At 30.0% G+C, this 23,478-nt stretch overlaps 1 protein-coding gene across 1 annotated transcript; it reads left to right on the top strand.

The window, feature by feature from the left end:
* Positions 1-15,348: 15,348 nt before the first annotated feature.
* LOC129300521 (phenylalanine ammonia-lyase class 3-like) lies at positions 15,349-21,014 on the top strand. The gene is made up of 3 exons (XM_054939093.1): positions 15,349-15,810; positions 17,721-18,067; positions 19,293-21,014. The coding sequence occupies exons 1-3, from the start codon at positions 15,446-15,448 to the stop codon at positions 20,705-20,707; spliced, it is 2,127 nt and encodes a 708-aa protein (XP_054795068.1). The 5' UTR covers positions 15,349-15,445; the 3' UTR covers positions 20,708-21,014.
* The last annotated feature ends 2,464 nt before the right edge of the window (positions 21,015-23,478 follow it).

Here is a 23,478-nt window from a genome sequence, read left to right as displayed (position 1 = left end):
GAATTTGAACCTTGGTTTTCTAATATTTATACTAAAATACCATAATAATTAATTTTGGGTTTTTTAATATTTATAGGCACAAAATATAATCCAATGTATGATCTAATCAACTAAGCCACCTGTGCACCTTCAACATAAATCCTGAGAAGTCAAAACTAACTCCCTTCTAGAGTCAATCTAACTTACTCTCCATATAAGGGCTATTTTGGCATAAGCGAACCTCACACTTCTCATGTCGGATCCCCTCCTCCACCGAGAGGTATCAAACACCCAATCGATTAATGAACTGAGCCCACAAATAGGTACTATAATATTGAGTACTGGCAGTAAGCCATAGAATATCACAATATCACATCTCCCTATTGATGAACTCCCACCAAGATTATGCCTACTACTATTTTCCTACATTCATTGAGTATTGTCTACTTTAACACTTTAAGGCAGTATAACACTTATAATTCCTCCTTTAAGTGGTTTCTTATCCTATCTAAGGGACTTAACCTAGTTGCACTTCCCTAAGTACAAATCCTCGTCTCTATGATCACAATACATGCTAATAATCTCATTTTCATAGATAACATCATTATTAAATATATGGTAAACATAGATGCATTATTATCAAATAATAACCCATAAACCCTTTTAAAACATATTTATTTGTATTCAATTGTTTAAAATATATAATGTATGTTAGATAATATTATCTATTCAAAAATAGTTAAACAAAGCAATAAGAAATATAAATTTCTTTATTATATCAACCTTTTTATACGAAAAGGGTTTTTACTTGTGCAAAAATAAGACTTAGCTTATTCATTATCCTCCAATTAAATTTCACCAACAATTCCCTACAGCATATAAGTGATCCACATCACTTATGATGGCAAATAGCATAAAAAAAGACTAAAACTCATACCATACAACTTGGGTCAATGAGCCATAATCCATCCTAATAGTCTATATATTAAACCAACTATTCTCACAATACTGCTTAACCACCAAAACCATTTATTAGCCACCATTAGGCCTATCTTCAAACCATACAATTTTTAATCAATCAAAACCTTCATTTAAGATTACCCATGTAACATCCTAAAAATTTAACCTTCAACAATTAAGTAACTAAGCATCATTAATAGAATTTATGTGGTATGTGGTGAGAGGAAAATAATAAGTTTTTTTTTGGAATTTCATGTATAATTTTGGTCCAAAGTAAAATTGGATCATTTGGGGATCAAAAAGTAAAGAAAAATAAGTAGAAAAGCATGTATGCCACATGTCGTGGGGCGTGCATGGTGCGCCGTAGTGCACAGGACCATAACGAAAGAAACTATCTTCTTTGTACCATATGCTGCGACGTGTAGGGATAAGAGCCGTGGTGCATGGTGCGAATTTTATAGAAATAAGCCGTAAATTGATGCAAAAAACAAAAGGGAAGAAAAGGGAAATGGAGGAAACTCGCATTTGCTTCGCTAGGGCTCGATCTAGGGGAAGATTGGAGAAGGTTTGAAGCTTCAAATCATCCAAGGTAGGATTCCTTAACCCTTTTTCTCCCTTTCTCTTCTAATTTCTTAAGGATTTGAGTTAGGGTTTGAATGAAGATGATGATTTTGGTCCATATAAGTTATAGGTCTGAACCCATTGACCCAAATAGAGTTAATAGGAGTTGTTTAGAGTATTTAAACCTAATATTAATGATTTTGGTGGTTGCTAGATGGTTAGTTCTATTAATGTCTGAAAATGGACATTAAATCTATCATTATTATGGTTGTTGAAGTATTAATGACAATGTGGGTATTTAATAAAGCTATATAATGTTAAAGATAGATAATAACCTAATAGGTAGGCCTAAATGTAAACAATATAGGCATTATGTAATCTAAAAAGGGGAGATTAGAGTTGAAATGTGTGAGATTGGCAATATTAATGAAAGTTAACTTGGTAAATTGTAGATGGAGCTCTTGGACACTATTTGACTTAGGAATTCAAGCTTAGGAGCTATAATATTGAGAGGTAAACCTTTGACCTCTCAAAGGTTTGAAGTAATCGAGGGAACCTTATTTTGAATAGTTATTTATTAATTGTAATATAAGGTGAATTATGTGTTAAACATGCAAATTGTGATTTGGAATGGTGTAACATGCAATGAAACTGATAATTATCTAATTGATTTTATGTGTATGAAACATATGAAAAATGCTTATGAAGTTATTGGCAATTTGATAATGTGGTGTGGAATGAGTGATTGATAATGAGATTAATGAAGTGAATATATGAGATTGAAAATGATAAGTTTAGTGTGATATAAGTGAAAATAAGAATTGATACTCACTTAGGTAGCTTGATCGTGAACCAAACATGTGATTGTGATAAACAATAAATGAACATGTGAAAATAAGTGAGCATCATTTATGGCATGATTAGTAGATGAGAGTTCACGTAGGGATTAGGAGTAGAGAAAAGTTCATATGATATTTAGGCTGCTCTCCAGTACATAGGGGTATAGACTTATCCTACAGTTTGTCGAGGGACTGTCCCATAGTTTATCGAAGGACTAGAACCTAGCTTTCTCTACCAGTTCAACGAGGAGAATAGCTTAGGGTATGAGACATCCTAGAGATTCGAGAGTAAGGGAAGCCTTGGTCTAAGAGTGAGGGAAGCTGTGGTCTGAGAGTGAGTTATGTGATCTTTGACTGAGTCACACCTCACGATTGGTGAGCTTGGGTAAAGTGAAAGATGGAGAATTGCTTTTTGCTATCCACTACAAGACATGAGGCCAACAAACTCTAGAAACCCAAACAACCCCCTTAACTTTTCATGTGGTTTAAAAACTAAGAAATATGATTGCATACTCTAGAGAAAAACATGGATGGTTGATTTAGATTGCAATAGACCTTATCTCTTTATTATATTTTTGCGCCTCGTTATTATGTGGAAAATGCATGCAATCAAGTTGAGTTAATATTCACTAAACATAGAGGATGAAGTTGGAGTTCTTGGCCTAAAGAAGAAAAGGCAAAAACTAAAAAGAAAGGTAAAGGTTTAATTTTAATAAGAATATGTGAGTGGCATGTGACAAGCAAGGAAGACATTGAAGAGTGGAAGAGAACAAAGAGTGCTAGCAACTCTAGATTCCATGAAGAGTTAGGAGAAGATGTTGAATCAACTAAATTATAAACTCAAGTGGTCACTTCTCATTGGCAACTACTCTACATCTTCCCTTTAGTTTCTTTCTATATTGAAAATTTTCTCCATCTAAATCTTAAGTTGTAATAATTTTAGACGAATATATATCTACACTTGTGTACAAGTGCACTCATATGCAAAACCTAAAATTGTTGTAGTCTTAATGCATACATGCAGCCAAAACATTTGCAATTAATGTTTCATGGATTCAAGTTTATATTTTTGATAGTTTGGGAAAATGCATGAATGTTGAGAAAAAGCTTATGTTAGTTTGATTATAATTAAACATTAAGAAAAAAAAGAACCTTTAGGATTGATGATATAGTAGGAGCTAATAATCTGTTGATATTCTTGACACAATTGCTGCATCCTAAAATTTTTTTGAAAGAGCTTGGGATCTATAGCTTTTAATTAGATGATTAAATGTTGCTTTTAGAGGCTAGAAATGTAGGTATTGTTAACTTCATTTTGGCTTCTCTTATTCCATCTTCTCCTCATTTCTCTCCTCGTCTTCATCTAATCTTAATAAAACTATTACTTATGATATATCATATATTTATAGAATGAAGAAGATGGAAAGAAGTTGGATTCGAAACTTGTAATGTACAAAAACAAGGGAAACAAGGAAGTGGTAAATATGACCCACTAATTTTTATTGCTTTTAATATTTTCTTGTCTATGGATAATCATGCACTCTTGCAAATAGGGGAACCATTCTTTGTTGTGAAATTGCAATTAATGATTCAGCAATGTAACATGATTTTTTTGGGAAATTATGTGATTTAAATGGCAAAACTCATAATAAGAACCTGAAAAATATGAAATTGAGTTTTGGTATACTAAAGAACAATAATTAGATATATGAATCACTAGTTCAAAAAGGCCAAAACTACTATTTATTTAGGTGGTTATTAGTTAATTATATGATCCAATTTTTTTTATATTTATAATCTTCTTATAGAATATAATTAGATACGTTTTCTCTTACATTATATAGAGTTTGGAGTAAGTCAAATTATTATATAAAATGGTGAAAGGATTACTATAATGAGTAAAGTGGATTAGTGAATTGACAATTGAAATATATGTTGATTTGGATTGCTTCTCTTCTGCTGCTGCTGTTGTTGTTTTTTTTTTTACCAATGAGGATCTTTCAGGTGCCTTCTTTATTAAGAGTGAAGTATATTGCATATGTTTTGTATTTTTTGTATATAGAGTTTACTATATGTTACTCACAAAAGAGAATACTCCTTTATGTTGATTTATTTTAAAATTCCTCAGAGTAGAATGAAAATGTATTTAACTAATAAAATTGATTCTTTCTAGCTGCTCAAATGTTAGAAAGGAAAATGAAAATAAAATCCCTCTAAATTATATAAATGATAATTTAATCCTTCAAAATGTCATAATTTCACTGAAGTCTTTGGAGACTTTTCTATCATTAATGAATTTATATAAGTGACCAAATTGTCCTTGTAGCAATATCAATAATTTTACATACGAAACTGTGATTTGTTGTTGTATTATTGTAAATATAAAAGGCAAAATTGTGATTATTAAAACAAACCTTGTGATCATTACTTGTTATTGAAGCAATATCAGGAATTTGACATGTGAACTTATAATTTGTTATTGCATTGTTGTAAATATAAGAAGAAAAGTTATGATTATTTAAATAAAATTTATGATCATTACTTATTATTTCCAACACTTGCAGCAATATAAGGAATTTGACATACAAACTTATGATTTATTATTGCATCGTTACGGATAAAAGAAGGAAAGTTGTGATTATTTAAAAAAATTATGATCATTTTATTTTCAAGGACAATTTAGTTATTTATATAAATTCATTAATGACAAAAAAAGTTTCTAGAGACTTTAGTAAAATTATGGTATTTTAAAATATCATATTGTCCTTTATATAATTTAAAAGAATTTTTTTTTATTTTCTCATGTTCAAAAGCTTCCTAAATTTTTGCCTTCCAAGTTCCAAGTTGGATTTTTAATTTGGAAAATATGAACAGCTCATCGATTCTTGATGTGAAAATCAATGAAAGTTTGTCTTCCAAAATCCCTTTATGTGACCACTGTATTTGCAATTTTTGAAATGAACTCAAGTATTTATTACTCATTGAGGCAACCCTAGATCTTTTTAGTTTATTATGTACTTCCCCTATCTCAATTCATCTTGATTTGCATTTTCATTTTGTCCCTAAAATATATATCATGTTTTAAATTTTAAAGTATAATTATTACTTGTTTTGATAATATAACGTTAGATGGAGGGCATTCAATGGAGGCAGTTAAGATTTAAAATAGTGTAACATTAAATGAAGGGCAAAATTTAAAAAGAAAAAATAATTCTTATATTGTATATAGATTTTGTTTTCTCTTTAGTTTGAGTGTTATTTTTTCTACTAGGACAATTAAATAGGGACAAAGGAAGTATGTATGTTCTCCCTCTAGTCCCTTTTATAATTTTGACATCTTAATAATACTTTTATATGCTCCTTCCTATCTCTATTATAATGTACCCTCTTAAAAGAATTTTTCGTCCTTAATATAAGGCACACAATGAGGTATTAATTACATTTTTTTTAGTATCACCCCCATTTAAACTCATTAACTATGAGAGATGATATAGTGCAAATTTTAAATTTTTTCATTTAAACAAGGTAAAATTAGAAGTTTATTTTATTTTTAGATAAAGATAATAATTTAACTATCTTTCCTTAGCTTCGATCAAATAGTTGAAAGTGTCTTATAATAAAAATCGAAGGAAATACATACATATTACTATTACAAAAAAACAAGAAAAGAAAAAAATTAAATGAGAGCGTTTATGTTTATGGATTAATACGCTCCCGTAGACTAACTCATAGGAACATGTTCTTCCTTGTTTGTGAGTGGATGTAGGGAATAGCTTGCATCCTCTTTAGCTATAACTATTTCTAACTCTCATCTCTCTACCTTTAAAGCCTAGTTATTAAATATTTTTGTTGTACTTAGATGATGATAGGATTTTTCCTGGCTTAAGTCTTTAATGCTCAACACTAATGGATCTTTCAAAGGCAATGACAACAAGGGAGTTTTTTCTTTTATTATATATCTTTGCGAGATGACTTTAGGAAGGTTATATAAATCTCCGTTGTGAAGAATGTACCACTTCATCTACTTTCTTTAATGAAGTTTTGGCTTTGTAAAAAGTTGTTACATCTTGTTAAAAGATGACTGGCTTGGAAATGCGGAAGGAATAATAGCTGAACTTAGGTCATATTTGCTTACTAGAATAAAATAAAATGGAATGGATTGAAAATATTAAGAAAAAAATGAATTAAGCCACCTTTCTCCCATGGTAAGCATTATGAAACAAAAATAAAATGAAATTTGAGTATTCAAATTGGCCCAAATAAGCCCAAAGCCAAGAGAGTGTGAAGGCTGAACTAAGCTATATGGCCTTTTTTATATGTTCAAGTATTTTAAGCCTAATTCGAAGAATTTCAACCTGAATAAGCCATCCCTACTCAAATTATCAGCTCTATACTGAATGAAATCAATGAAATTAGCTAGCTTAAAGACCTTGCAATGATGCCAACTTGGTTGGGTCCTAGAAGTAGAGTAATAATCACAACTAGGGATAGATAGGTAGATAGGTACTTGTAGCATATAGAGAATTTGAAATATATGAGGCAAGGTTACTAACGATGAGGAATCTCTTCAACTTTTCAACTCAAGATTATTTGACTTGTCTAATAATATAGTTTAACATGTTGTAAGGCTTCTTTTGATACTTAAATATGCAAATGTAATAGAATGGAAAGACTCTTTGGAGAAAATAAAGAAAGTTCCATCAGATGATGTTATAAATATACTTCGAGTAAATTATAAAGCATTAGATGATATGGAGAACAAATTTTCTTAAATACTGCATATTTCTTCAAAGGAATGCATTAAGTTGAAGTGATACAAATATTAGAAAGCTTTGATTTTCATCCAATAATTGGAATCAAAATACTTGTTGAGAAATGCATGTTGGTCATTGAAAATCGTCATGGACATGATATAGTAGGAATGTGTGATATGTTTCAAAAATGAGGGAAAATATTATTTTAAAGGAATCATTAAAAGATATTAACAGATATAGTAGGTTGTAGAAATAAAAGACATTACTCATATGTTGATAAAAAATAAAGGTAATTCAAGATACATTATTACTTTTAGATTTGTGTTTTAGAATTCTTATTCATTATATTTTCCTTTAAATTAAAAATAATAGCATGATTATTGTTATTGGTTGGGGAATTGATTTAATTGAGGTCATATATCTTCACTCCCTTATGCAATATGAAGAAATTTGGTTTCTTAAAGCATTCTCAATGATGTATAATCTTAGAGTACTTATCATATCATGTAATGTGTATCTTCCCCTTAGACTCGAATGCCTTTTTAGTACATTAAAAATTATTGACTAGAATAAATACCCATTCAAACCTCTACCAAATGGTGTTCAGTTACATGCACTTGTTAACCTCTCGATATGTTACAGTGAGCTCATACAATCTTAGAACAAAACATTAGTAAGATGATTTATCAATATATAGATTGAGTTGTCTTTTTTATACTAATTAATATTATCAACTCAATTTTTAAAAAATCTAATATTTTTCTTTATTGTGCATTTAAATAGATGTCTAAAAAGTTAAACGTCTTTGATTTAAGATATTTTAAAGATTTAATTCAAACTCTTAATTTTTCAATGCTTTTAAATCTTGAACATCTAGTTCTTGAGGGTTGCATAAAACTTATTGAGATTCATCCATTACTTGGATATCATAAGAACATTGTTGGAGTGAATTTGAGAGATTGCAAAACTTTTAAAGCTATACCTAGAAGACTAGAAATGAATTCTCTAAGAATATTGATTCTTTCCAGCTTCTCAAGAGTTTAAAGACTTCCTGAGTTTGGAGAAAATATGAAATGCCTATTCATGCTTGAGTTAAAAGATTGTAAAAATTTTGTTTGGCTTCCAAGTTCTTTTAGAAACCTAAAATCTCTCAAAAACCTCAACATATTTGCTCAAAAATGATTTCATTGCCAAACAATTTAGATAAAAATGAGGGTATAGAAGAGCTTAATGTGAGTGGAACTGCTATAAGAGAGATATCGTCATGCATCGTTGGACTAAACCATTTGTGGATAATATATGCAAATGGATGCAAAGGTTTTTCACCTAATTCATTAGAGAATTTACTTTCCCCAATTCTAAACATATTTGATTTCAATATATGTGAGTTTCCTTTAAGGTTGATGTTGCCTCCTTCAATCTTAGCTTTATCCTCTTCATGAGAATTGAGTTTAGAATACTACAATTTAAGTGCTAATTTCTAAATAGATTCCATATGATTTTAGTTGCTTACCGTCTTTGGAGAAACTTGATCTCAATGAAAACAATTTTAGCAACCTAACTTTTAGAAGTTTTGTTCTTCCTCTTTCATTCTCAAATTTGTTTTTGTTGGAATATTGGGTCTTGGAGATTGTAATCTTTGTGACGATTCACTTTCTAATGATCTTAGTTCCTTTTTCATCATTGATAAAATTAAATATTTGAGGAAACAAATTTACTACTCTTCCCTTTGGCTTTGTTTCAAATATTTTAGCTTTGAGAATTCTTTATTTGAATAATTGTACTGGGCTCTTATCATTGCCAAATGTTCTACCCAATTCAAATTTTATAAGTGCAATTTATTGCTATCCCTTAATAGAACCCTTATCATTTCTAGAGTTCATTTCTTCATCTTACTTTTCCAAAAAGGCTATCAATTGTGAGAGATTTTAAAATTAAATACATAATTCCAGAGAGTGAAATCTCACCTTGGTTCTATAATCAAAACAATGATTTCTTGGACAAGCTTCAAGTGTCTCATGTGCTTGTTCAATTTTCCATAAAAGCATATATTGGTTTTATTTAGCATTACTGCATTATATCCATAAAAGCTAATATCTCTCGATTTCGTGTTTCAAGTAAACAGTGCGGAATTTATCTTTGCTTTGTACTACAAGACGTAGAGCCAATAAATACTAAAAACCCAGACCACCACCCTTTCATTTCATGTGGCTATAAAACTGAGCATGATACTTTATTATAGTCTAAAATTTCCTAGTTTATTATTTGGCAGCTTAATTTGAATGTCAATAATCCTCATCTATGTATTGTGTTTTCCCCTCTTGTTATCTACTAAAGGAATGCAACCAAGTTGAGTTGATATTTTCTACTGATATAGGATGGCCTGGAGGTGGAGATTTTGTTTTGATAAGAAAGTGTGGGTGGCCTATAACAAGCATGGAAAACATTTAAGTGTGGTAGAGAACAAAGATTGCAGGCAACTCTAGATTCCATAAAGAGTTAGGAGAAGACACTAAAAGATAATTATAAAGTTAAGTGATTACTCCTTATTGGTAACTCTACATCTTCCTTCTAGTTTCTCTCCTTGTTGAAAGGCCAAAGTTCCTCTCTCTCTCTCTATATATACATATATATATATATATATATATTCTATCCAGTGCTTTTACCTTCCTCATGTGTCAAATTTTTTATTGAATATGATTAAATATGTTTTCTCTCACATTGCATAGAACTTAAAGTAAGTCACAATATTCATTCTATAGATTGTATATGTTATATTGATGATATATATATATATATATATATTCTTGTTTCACAGAGAAACCGGGAGTGATAGCATCAATTTGTATAGCAATGAGATAAAATGAGACCAATGCCAGCACTTGCCTTCTTTAATGTATTTATTTTAAATGGTTAATATATTATTTAGACCATGAACTATAAGTCTAAGAGCAATTTAAACCTTATACTCATAATTGATATATTTGAAACTCTAAACAATCAAACTTGGGGCATAATTGGCCTCACCATTAATTTGGTCATAATGTTCATTAATAGAAGGGTTAAATGGACATTTAAATCCTAAAATGTAGGCCTAGGGTCAATTTCAAGCATGTACTCCTATTCGGTATGATTTCAACCTTTAATGATTAAATTTGGAGTAATTTAGACCCCACAATTAAGTTAGAAGTAACATTCATTTGCTTTAAACATAGTGGAGCCCATGCTTCTTTATGTCTAACACCATTTATGCACCCTTGTCTTGCTTCTTTCCTTGGTCTATGTTTTTAACCCATGCTTCTTATTAATAGCCAATGGCAAATTAAATAACAGAAATCCATGAGCTCAGCTGGAAGTGTATATTGGTGATTTTTAACCATTGACTAGTCTCCATAACAAATTAAATTAAAATTAGCTCAAACACATATGAATCCAAATCACCTATACTAGAAATCAATCTCTAATTTCTAAGTTAAAAGAACATAAGTTATAAATGAACCTAGCATAGGTATCTATGAACATGGCTCCTTTTGAGGCAATCAAAATGTCACAAGCCAATACAATCTCAAATCTTGCCATCAAGGCAAACCCTCTAACATCACCCTTGAAGACATCTTCAACCACAATCAAGTCCACACTCAAACAGAATGCTTAACTCGAGCTAGCCGATATGATTACTCACACCGAATGATCCCCATCCAGCCTCTTGAATGCTTAGGATGGGTCAACCATCATCAACATGGGCAACGAGTTTAAAGAACCAGGTCGATTGATCATGATCAAAGTAATGTTGTTTAGCTTGCACTAGACAAGTATGAGCTTCTTCTCCAGCAATGATGACACTAACAGACCTTGAACTCGTACATTCGAAAGTGTTCGAAGGAGTACGGATCAAGATTATTGTTGAAGAATTCATCATAGAGAGGGGTAGATACCACTTAGGAATATAAAGAGGCAGAGACACAAAGAGAGAAAAAAAAAAATCCAATGCCACTTGTCTAGGCCTATACTTAAGATAACAAATGTTTGCACCATTTTAACAATCTAGGCCAAATTACCCCAAGTTTAATTATTTATGGTTCAAAATATTCCAAAAATAAGGTCAAAGTTCAAATTGCCAATAGACTTATAGTTTAAAGTTCAAATTGTCATTTAACCCTTAATAAAATCTAGGTGGCAAGGATTTTATTAACGAATGTCAGGACCAAATTAATAGTAAAAGATGATGCCCCAAATTTGATTTTTTAAGGTCCAAAATGCACCAATTACAAGCATAGGATTTAAATTGTCCCTAAACATATAGTTCAAGACCTAAATTGTAGATTAACTTTATTTTAAATGAATGCATGTGCCATTCAAATTAGTAGTGTATGCAGAACATTGTATGTATTTGCAAAGTCTATAATAGATGTGATTCAAAAGGATAAAGTATAGCAATGGCTGGGGCAATTGCTAATTAAAAAGGAACTAATGGTGAAGTTATTCACTTATTTGAGTAAAGCGATCAAGATCTTTCAAGTAAATTAAGATCTATGATTTTTTTGTATGTAACTTATCATTCAACTTTAATTAGTCCTTTTACCCAAACAATTTTGTCATTTGGTCATTCTTAGCAACTTTCCGTTGTTGGCTTCTATTTCTTCAATTCAATGGAACTTTTTGCTTGAAATTGTGCTTTAGTTGCCTTGTTTTGCTATTATTGTGCTCTTTCCTTGTTGGCCACATCCTGTTCTTGTACTCTCAGTGTGTCATTTAATACTTTCTTTTGAAATTTAAAGACATAGACACGTAGTATTTGATTGATGATATTTGGTAAATCTTATTTCTGCATAAAATATGTACAGCCACAATCATTATAAAAACTTAAAAGTGAAATAAGCTCAATTTCTTTTTGTTTTTTTTTTGGGTTTTTGGGGAAATGGTATAATATGCTGCTTAGTGCTTTACTTACTTATTTTTTTTGTGTTCTTAACCTTCCTCACCTTTTTTTTTTGGCCAGAAAAAAAACCCTTCCTTACCTTTTTCAAAAGTTTGCGTTGTTTTCTTTTTCTTACGTTTTTGCTTTGTTTTCCGTCACTAGTTTGTCAGGGCCAAGCCCATTCATTTCATTGAAAGCCCATGACACTGTTTGACATAATCACGTTCTAAGTTTTTAATGGGTCCTTTTTTTCTTGACATTGTCCATTTTTATTTCCATGTGAAAGAAAATTTGCTTAAAATTTGTAAAAACGTTAAGTGTACATAAGATAATTATTGAAAAAAAAGTTCGCTGAACATCTTTCTATCTTGACATAATTATAGACACCTTTCATCTATTTTAAAAATCTATACTTTAATTTAATTTTAATATCATTAAAAAAAAATACTCCACTAAAAACCATGAGATTTGTCGTCTCCAAAGTCGGCCGGTGGCTGAAATTTGCTGTTCTCTTGAATTCATTGTTTATGATCTCTTGTCCTCTCCTTTTCTTTTCTTGGTGGTCTGCATTGGTTTAGTTAATTGAGTATTTCCAAAAACTTGCCCCACAAGCCATAGTTGTTGGTCTTTAAACTAAAAATATAATGCACTCATTTTAAAGTCATCTCTAAAATGATGTCCCTATTATTGTAAAATATGTTATGAGACTTAATACACATCATATAATTTAAAAAAAAACATAGTTCAAATTTAAACTTTAAATTGACCCGACCACCTATTAATTCTAAGTTCTTGTGCATTGTACTTAGAGAAAATGATAATAAAATATCCCTAAATTATATAAGTGACAATCTAATCCTTCAAAATGTTATAATTTCATTGAAGTCTCTAGAGACTTCTGTATCAATAAATTTTAAATTAAAAGATCATTTTATCTTTATTGATAAATTATGATTTCTTGTTTAATTTTATAATTCTTTAAATAAAAGTTGTGATTGGAATTTGTTATTTTAAAACTTATTTTTCAATAACAAAAAACACTTGACAAGTGGTGATTTATTATTTAATTCTTATGATTCACAGAATAAAGTTGTTATTCCTTAAGTAAAAGTTGTGATCAGTGCTTGTTTTTTAATAACATAAATTATACTTGATAAATTATAATTTTTTGTTTAACTTTTATAATTTACTAAACAAAAGTTGTTATGCTTTAAGATAAAGCTGTAATTGGGGCGGCTTGTTATTTTCAATAAGGGTAAAATGATATTTTCACTTTAAAATTTATTAACATAGAATTTCCTAGGGACTTCAATAAAATTGTAATATTTTGAGAGACTAAATTGTTATTTATATAATTTGGGGGGATTTTATCATCATTTTTCTTTGTACATATCTCATTCAACATTAATCTAATAGTTATATGCCATCCTTACTTCTAATACGTTGTAATTTCATAGGTGAAAAAGTAAATTAATCCTTAAATTATAGGTTTAAAAATGATTGATATTCTAAACCAATTCTTTTATGTAATGTCTCTCTCCAACTTTTGAAAATGATATAATTTGACTCATGCCATTAAAGATTCAGCTAAAGATTCCAAAATACTTTATTGTTTATTTATAATTATATTAAAAAATTTAAAATTATTAATTTGCCCTTACAATCTAATTATCTATTCTCTCCCTTTGATTCAATGAATTTTAAATGGTTAAGTATGTTAATATTTAAATAAATAATTTAAAAATAGGGAGACTGGCATCTAAGGCCCACATATCAAAGAAATTAGCACCTATGGCCTAATACATTTTGAATTTATTCCATAGGCCCCATGGCCTTACATGAAAATGTCTTTTTGATGAAAAGACTCATTTGCCTCTTATTTGAAAAAAATAACATCATGCGTAAGCCATTGTGTTGTTAATATACAGACTTTATTATGTTATATACAAACATTTTGTTGTTTAACTCTTGAGAAACTTGTACATTATTGTTCAATTAAATCACACTAATTATGTAAAATGATACAAATATTGTATTGTTGACTTATGGATTTTGTCACATTATATACTAACGTTTTGTTTATACATTTAAAAAACTTGTATATTATTGTTCAACTAAATCACACGAATTATGTATAACTAACGGATATTGTGTTATTAATGTATGGATCTTGGTATATACGGATATTTTGTTGTTAGACACTTGGGAGACTTGTATATTATTGTTCAAATAAATTACATAAACTATGTATAATGAATAGACATTATGTTATTAATATATGAATATTGTCATGTTATTTACAAAGAATATATTGTACATACACATAGAAAACTGTACATTTCAAATGAGGAGCAAATAAGTCTTTTCACTAGCAAACATATTTGCACACAAGGCTTATGGGCCTGCAAAATTAATTCAAAATATATTGGGTCTTAGGTAAAAATTTCTTTGATTTGCATATTTTATTTAAATTTTATTAATGTTAGCAATATATTTAATTATTTTGTCCTTTCTTTTTCATTTTGTTTTCTTATTTTTCTTTTGCCTGATTTACAATTATAATTGGTTTGGTTTCTGCCAGTTTGGTCGAATTTTAATCAGCTTAGTTTAGTTTAATTCTCAATAATTAAATTTTGGTCTAGTGACCAGTTTCTGGTTCAGCCAGCTGAATTGGCCAATCTGATATGAGTTTTTAAACCTTAATAAATATTAAAATAATCATTATTTTTTTGTTTACACGAATGAATCTTGTTAGTTAAGAATGAAAATCATTCTAAAAACCAATCAAACATGATGTTCCTATTGCAAAAGAAAAAAAGATTTGAATTGATAAATGACTCTAATTCACTCACTCCACTCACTTAATGAATATCTTAAATTACATCTCTTAAATTTTATTAATACTTAAAAATTTTCAAAACACATTTCTTTAAAAAAAATTAAAACAATTTTTACAATCAAAACACTCATCACATATGTTATTATATTTTCAAAAAAAAATTGAGATTTAATTTTTTTTAATAATATATGATAAAAATTTTTACAATCATTTATTTTAATTAAATGATTATTATTATGTCATATATAACATTTATTAAGTGAGTAAATTTAATATCACAGAAGAGATCCAGTCAAATATGCATATTATTATAAAATTCTTATCCGCTTTCCATTTCTCTTTCATTAATATCTTCCTTGAAGCCGTCCCACGTACGTTTAATTTCTTCACCTACCCGTTGTGATTCCAAGTCTTCCTACTCACTACTCACCAACCATAAGACAGCATCTATATATATATATGTGTGTGTGTGTGTATATATATATCTACAGCTTGCTAAAATCACACACACACACACACACCTGATATATTGATTCATTGTTCCATCAAACAAGCCTCGTTTTGGAGAGAGAGAGAGAGAGAGAGCAATAAGAACATGGCGAAAAATCCTGATTGTTCAGATTCAGACCCACTCAGGTGGGGGGAGGCAGCAGATTCACACAAGGGAAGTCACTTGGAGGAAGTGAGAGCCATGGTGGCCGACTACCAGAGGGCCACCGTACATCTAAGTGGCACGAGGCGGCTGTCGATTTCGCAGGTGGCGGCGGTGGCTAATCGGAGCTCCGATGTCGTGAAGGTGGTGCTATCGGAGTCGGCTAGGGCCGGCGTGAAGGCGAGCAGTGATTGGATAATTGAAAGCGTCAAGAGTGGGACTCCAATTTATGGTGTGACTACAGGCTTTGGTGCTTCTTCTAACAAGCGAACTGACCAAGTCGCTGCTCTTCAAAAGGAGATGGTCAGGTGAGACAATCGACACTGATCAGAATAGAGATATATCATACATGTGTCTATTTTTTTAGAATTAAAAAATAATTTCATCTTTAAAAGTATAGTTCCTAGAATGTTGTTGTTTTTTTTTTTTATTCTTTCCTTCAGCTTTTAAAATAGTGCAATTATTATAAAATTAATTAAATTATTAATTTATTAAAAAACTATAAAAAATATTTTAAAAATTATAAAAAAGAATCAAAAAAATTTAGATTTATTTTCTTTAATTTTTTAATCAACTAAAAATTAAAATTAACATTTATTAACTGTAAAAGCAATATAACATTATTTTAAAAGTTAAAAGAGAACATTACATAAAAAAAGAGTTTATGATTACAAACATTCTTAAACCTATAATTTGGGGATAAATTTCTCCTTTAACTTTAGTTTTTATTTTAATTTTAATTAAAGTTTAAATTTTTAAAAGTTAAGTTACATGATTATTTTAAGTTTATTAAAATTTTGTAAATGTTCTATTTGTTTTTAAAATTTTCACATAGGTCACATCATAAACAACAAGTGAATTACATGAAGGGAGAATGACATTAATGTTTTAAAACTGGGAATTTATAACAATTAAATGCCTGACTAAAATTTTTAAAAAATAAGTTGTAAATATTGATTTAGATAGTCGTAAATAGAAATTTCAACTGTAAAGTGATAATTATATTTTAAATATAAATGTTTTATTTGTAGTTATAATTTTTTAATTTATAACTATCTAAATCAATATTTATAACTGATTTTTTAAGAAATTTTATCAAGGATATAACTATTATAAATTCATTATTTTAGGACTTTAATATCATTCTTTCCTACATAAATTTACCGAGCACATTTTCTTAAGTAGAAGCAACAGGGTGTCATTACCCCTATAAGATATTGATAATTAGTTCGTCATTCTAAAAAAATGTTAGTTAAAACTTTAATTTTTTTAAAAAAGTACATCTTTTTAATTATATATAGCTTCATTAAATATCCTATATAAGTTCTGTAATAATTACAATTGATATTACAATGCATCATTTTTTATCAAAAATATTAATAAATAAAACAAATGCATAATTGAAAAAAATTATAAAAATTACTCAATATCTTATATTTTGCGGATCAATTAAGATTTAAGGAGATGTCTTATATTAAGGTAACTTTCCCCATACCCGCGTCATTTCTATTCCATACAATAGAGGGAAGATTGAATTTTTTTTTCCCCCCCTTAACGAATATAACTTCCAATTTTTTTCCTGGCAAAAATAATCAATATTTCCTTACATTTTTTCCTTGCATTGCATATATAGAGAGAGGATATAGTTTCATTATAACTCATGGAAACAATATAATTTACTCATTGTTTAGGAGAACTTACGTAGATTTGGGGGGGGGGGGAATTGTGCGTAGTTTTGGCAAATTCATAATAATTTCTATTAAAATTTAAATTTAAATTAATAAAAAAAGTCACGAGATACAAGTAATTTATTAATTGAATAATTTACTTTATTTAAAATAAAATTATATACTCCCTCTAGACCATAATATAATACATCTTTCAGAAATCTTACCTGATCTAAAATATATATAAGATATTGAATAATTTTTTGTTTTTGTTTTCAACCACACCTTCATTTATTATTCTTTTTGAAAAATTCACATATTAAAATTTTAATTATTATTATTAAGGCTCTTATATAGGGTATTTAATAAGGATATAAATAAAATATATGGACATGTTTTTTAAAGAATTTTAAGTTTAAACTAACTTTGTTCCTAAATATGAATTAGTTAATTATAACTTGTATCATGGTCTAAGAGAAAATATTTATATAACCCTTATCCTTTAAGCAAAAATAGTAACGCGAGCGTTGTTGCACTTGAGTCTTGACTAGATTCTTAAACTGTGCAATATTCGACAAGGGAAAAGATATATGGCACACTCTGCCTCAAGCAGCAAGCAGAGCAGCGATGCTTGTGAGAGTGAACACATTGCTTCAAGGCTACTCAGGCATTCGATTTGAGATCTTAGAAGCTATCACCAAACTTCTCAACCACAACGTCACTCCTTGTTTGCCTCTCCGTGGCACCGTTACCGCTTCCGGCGATCTCATCCCTCTTTCTTATATTCTCTCTCTCCTTGTTGGTCGCCCTAATTCCCAAGCCATTGGACCTTCCGGAGAGTTTCTCACTCCCAAGCAAGCTTTCCTTCTTGCCGGCATCAATACTAACCACAACGCAGGTACGCGTTTGTTAAGTGAAGAAAGAGATAGGCCTAATATGGAATTTAAAAGAAAGTCCATGCTAATCAATATATTTAGTATCCCTACTAAGGGTGTGTGTTTGGATATTTGTGAAATAAAATTGATTAAAATGATAAATTTTGAATATAATTTATTATGTTATGTGATATAGTTGATATATAAAATTGAATAGGAAGATAAATTTTAAGTATAATTTAAAAGTAAAATTAAAAATCAAGTAAAGTCATGATTTTGTAAAAATATAATCTAAACACTCCTTAACATGGGCATGAACCACATTATTAGGTGAATGTGAGAGAGAGAGAGATACTCCCTCCTTCCGTCCCTATATATAAGAGGTCTTTTAGAACTTTTTTTTATCTTTTATACAAGAAATTGTTAGCATTTTTTTTAATAAATAAATTATTATATCCTTAATAAATTGGAAAGAGAAAATCATAAGTACTTTCATTAATTTACTTTAAAAAAAATTTATTTTTTATTCATAATAATTAGAGGTAAAATTAAAATGTTATTGAGCTTTTAATTAGATAATTAACTTTTATTGATTTGCATGATTTAATTAAAAATATTTTATATATAAGAATGAAGGGAGTATTTAATATGGTTTGCTAGGCATTTTGAGAAATAGCACATCCCAACCAATCAATAAGAGAGAAAGGCACACTGCATTTATTAAGTGAAGAGAGATATAGTTATGCAAACAAGACGAGTATTGATAAACATATTCTTCATTGATGAGTCAACAATCCCCTCTAACCCTTCATGGTACACAAACCTAATGGACACATATGAGGAGGATTCATTTAAAAAAAAAAAAAAGGCTTTTCTTTTCCTCACATGAGAGCAGTTCAAAAGGGTTCCCTATCTAGGTGCTCCACCTACAAGAGTACTTTTGTAGGGAAGCACTTCCATGTGCTCCTTTAGGCAGTATTTTTTTATAAGCACTTTGATAAGAATATTACTTGATTTATTCATTTTTTTTTCTTGTAGTAGTGACCAAGTTAACTTTCCTCCAGGTGAGAGTTCAACTCCCCATATTTCACTTCTAAACCTAAAATCCTTTAAATAGATTCAGGGTGTCACTAAATGATTAACAACTATAATTCTCCATTAACAAACATGTATCCTGTATTCCAGCAAGTCGTTTAATACAATAGTGATGCAAAATGAAGTTTATATTAATTGATATTATTACAACAGGCATTAATACTAATAAATCATCAAGTGATGAGAGAGATACAGTCAGGTTCTTTGAATTGCAGCCAAAGGAAGGCCTTGCTCTTGTGAATGGCACAGCCGTTGGTTCTGGATTGGCTTCCATGGTGCTTTTTGAGGCAAATATTTTAGCTTTATTGTCAGAAGTTTCATCCGCCGTTTTTGCTGAAGTAATGCATGCGAAACCAGAATTCACTCACCAAATGATTCACAATCTCAAGCACCATCCTGGTCAGATTGAAGCTGCTGCAATTATGGAACACATTTTAGATGGAAGCTCTTATGTGAATGATCAATCCCTTAGATCACAAAAGCCTAAGAAGGAACGATATGCTCTTATTACTTCTCCTCAATGGCTAGGTCCACAGATTGAAGTCATCAGATATTCCACAAAGTCCATTGAAAGAGAGATAAACTCTGTGAACGACAATCCTTTGATTGTCGTTTCACATAACAAGGCTTTCCATGGTGGTAATTTCCAAGGCACGCCCATTGGAGTTTCCATGGATAACGTGCGTTTAGCTGTAGCTTCCATCGGCAAGCTCGTCTTTGCACAGTTCACTGAACTCGTAAACGACATGTACAACAACGGGTTGCCATCTAATCTCTCTGCTTCTAGAAACCCTAGTTTGGATTATGGTTTTAAAGCATCTGAAGTTGCAATGGCTTCTTACTGTTCTGAACTTCAGTTCTTGGCAAATCCAGTGACGAGTCATGTTCAAAGTGCAGAACATCACAACCAAGATGTGAACTCTTTGGGTTTGATTTCTGCGAGAAAAACTAGTGAGGCTGTTGGGATCTTGAAGCTCATGTGCTCAACTTATTTGGCTGCACTATGTCAAGCCATTGATCTGAGACACTTGGAAGAAATCTTCATTGTTACAGTCAAAAACACTATAAGCCGAGTTACAAAGAAGACAAACCCATTTTGTGATGAAGAAGATTTACTCAAAGTGGTTGATAATGAGTATGTCTTTTCCTACATTGACGATCCCTTCAATGCTTCATACCCCTTGATGCCAAAACTTAAACAAGTTCTTTATGAGAAAGCACACAAGAACGCTGTGAAAGAGAGGAACAATAACAGTGCTGCAGTATTTGAGAAAATTGAGTATTTTGAGAATGAGTTGAGGCTTGTTTTGCCGAAGGAAATTGAAAGAGCAAGGGTTGGTTATGAGAATGGTGAACCAGAGATTCCAAATAGAATTAAGGAGTGTAGGTCATACCCACTATACAAGTTTGTGAGGGAAGATTTAAAGACTGGGTTGCTTACTGGGGAAAAGATCAAGTCACCAGATGAGGACTTTGATAAAGTGTTCAAGGCAATTTGTGATGCAAGGATTGTTGATCCAATTTTGGAGTGCCTTGCAGATTGGAAAGGAGTTCCGATTTCAATGTGACAATGCTTTTTCTTTCTAGGTATACCCATAACCAGCAATCTGACTGTTATTCAAAGGGTTCTCTTCTCTCTAATGCTTTCCATACACAATTTTACAAAGCGAACCTTGGAATGATGTTCAAGGAACTCGGACTGCTAGGGACAAATTTAGCTACTTGCTTCCATTATAATGTTGTTTTACTTTTTGGCCCCTTATAGGTTCAGTTCTAGATCTGTCTTTGCAAAACACTACCATCCGTGTCACATCCACTACTCTGTGTTTGTGGTTTGCATGAAATAAATCACTTGGTGGTATATTTTTCTGGTGTTTTTTTTTTATGTCTGTTGTTAATGATTAAATATTAATGAATGATAAGACGGTTATTCTAAAAAGTCTTATTTGCAATCATATGTTTATTGAATTGGTATGAGATCAAAAAACAAAGATAGAAATATTAGCTTGCATATGTGAGGCTGAATTAATTGCATGTAATTTAAAATTGTCCAATTCTTTCTCCATCATCTAAATTAAAGCTATTCAAATGAAAGTTATAAAGAAGTCACATTTTGGTTAAATATAAGCAACTAGATGCCTTTTTTCAAAAAAAAAAAAAAAATTGAATATAGCTACACGCAATATGCAATATATGGGGATTTTTTTTTTAATTAAGCATAAAAGAGGAATTTATGTGTTAGATTTTTAAATTGTTTCACAAGAAAATCTCTAGAATATATAGTTTTATGTAAATTTTTAATTAATTAGTATATTATTTTATGTTACTGTTTCAAAGATTAGTTGCCTTAACTGATCAATTAATAAGTAAAATTAAGGAGATTGAAAAGGGTAATTTGTCACGACTCAAAATTTGAAGCCCTAATCTTTATATAGATTATGCTGACTTGAAATGTCAAGCTTGGGACATAACCTCTCTTATCCCAAAGATATAAGAAAACACAAGTTTTACCACATTACTCAAGAGCTAATATTATTAGAGGTGACAAAAAATCCATCAGTACTTGCAATGTTTGTAAAATGGGTACATCAACTCAATAGCATAAAGTTGTCTTTGGCTTTCAGTCTGCACACATTTTGATGCAACTTTTGTAAGATGGAGTACTTTTTGTTCTTTTATATATGAAAGCACATATTGCAAAAGGTGACAAATCGGGCCATGCCAGAATACCAAAGCTCCTGCATTTGCTGGATGAGATAATAAGAATCTTAACATTTAAATTATCAGTTGAAGCTTAAACACATGATCAAGAGTGATTATTTAGTCTCTCATAGCTAATTTTCTAAATTTTTTTTAATAATTTCAGCAAGGGGCTGATTATTAAATAATTCAAGATGGATGAGTGTAAAAGCTTTGTGAAAGTGACTAAACATTAACTTTGTCAAACTTACTTTTCAATCTAACATATTTTGAATTTTTGATGCCTATGAAGATACCCATAATGCATGAGCTCTGTACAATGTCTTTAAAATTGAATCGGATATTAAACCAAAAAGATTAGAAGTTTATGATTCGCATGGTCCAACTCAATAGTTGAACTGGTGACATAATAATTAAATTAAAAAATTATATATGTATATAATAATCTAAATATAAGAAATAATTATAAAATTGCTACTTAACTTAAACATAAAACTAAATATTGAACTAGAAAGGTCAGCGGCTCACGGTTCACATAGTCTAACTAGATTAGACCAATGGTCGAATCGGTGATATAATAATGAAATTAAAAAATTATATATGTATATAATAATTTAAATATAAAAATAAATATGAAATTGCTACTTAACCTAAACATAAAACTAAATATTTTAAATTTATTATGACTTAACGAGCCACATGATATAACATAACATTAATTTACACTAGTGCAAAATTTGTCTTTTATAGAGGACTTTTAACATCGGTTAAAAGGCACTTGCTGTTGAAAGTAGAGGCGATAGCATTTTTGTAATATTTGCTATCAATATAGGACTTTCAACATCGATTGAAAATTTAACCACCGTAGAAAAAACTTTTAACATCAAGTCTAATTTAACCCAATGTCAAAAAATTTAAAAAAATTAAATTAAAATAAAATTATTAACTTTCAACAGCGGGTGATGTGGAACTTGCTGTTGAAAGTTAATAAATAAGAAATATTAAAATTTTTTCACTTTCAACAACGGATAATGTGGCACTTACTATTGAAATTGATTCTAAATATATTTAAAAAAAAGTCTCCTCTCACTACTTCATTTCCTCTCCATCCCTTCATTTTCTTCCTCGGCCCCCTCCCCCTCTGTCGCCCCCTCCCCCCTCTCCCTCCATCATCCCTCCCCCAATTCCCTCCTCATTGCCTCCCCCTTGTCGCTCAGCAGCTCTTTGCTCCTCCTCCGTTGCTCCGTCCAAGTACCTTTCTTTTCTTTTTTTTTTAAATATTAATTTACATATATTAGTTATTATTTAATTGTAGTTTTATTTTTAATTATTATTTAAATAATTATTGTTGAATTACTTTTATTATTATTTTTATGTAAATTTGTTGTTGTTGTTGTTGTTATTTTTGGATGTTTAATGTTTAGAACAAATATTTCAAAATTTTATTAATATTAATTATTGTTGAGAGTGTTGTTAGTAGCTTCATTAGGCCTTAGGTGTTGCATGTGATTATTTACTTGGTGTAAAATTATAAATCTTTCCTTGTAATTTTTTTTTTCAATTTTTGGAAGGTTCAATTTTTAAGGGAGACTCTGTTGAAATTTTTTTAAATTTGTTACTTTTTCTAAATTACTTAAAA

This window comes from Prosopis cineraria, unplaced genomic scaffold (genome assembly GCF_029017545.1).
Source record: "Prosopis cineraria cultivar Desert tree isolate PC_DT_omini unplaced genomic scaffold, ASM2901754v1 PC1629, whole genome shotgun sequence".
Lineage (NCBI taxonomy): Eukaryota > Viridiplantae > Streptophyta > Magnoliopsida > Fabales > Fabaceae > Prosopis > Prosopis cineraria.
This window is presented reverse-complemented; position numbering and strand designations above follow the sequence as displayed.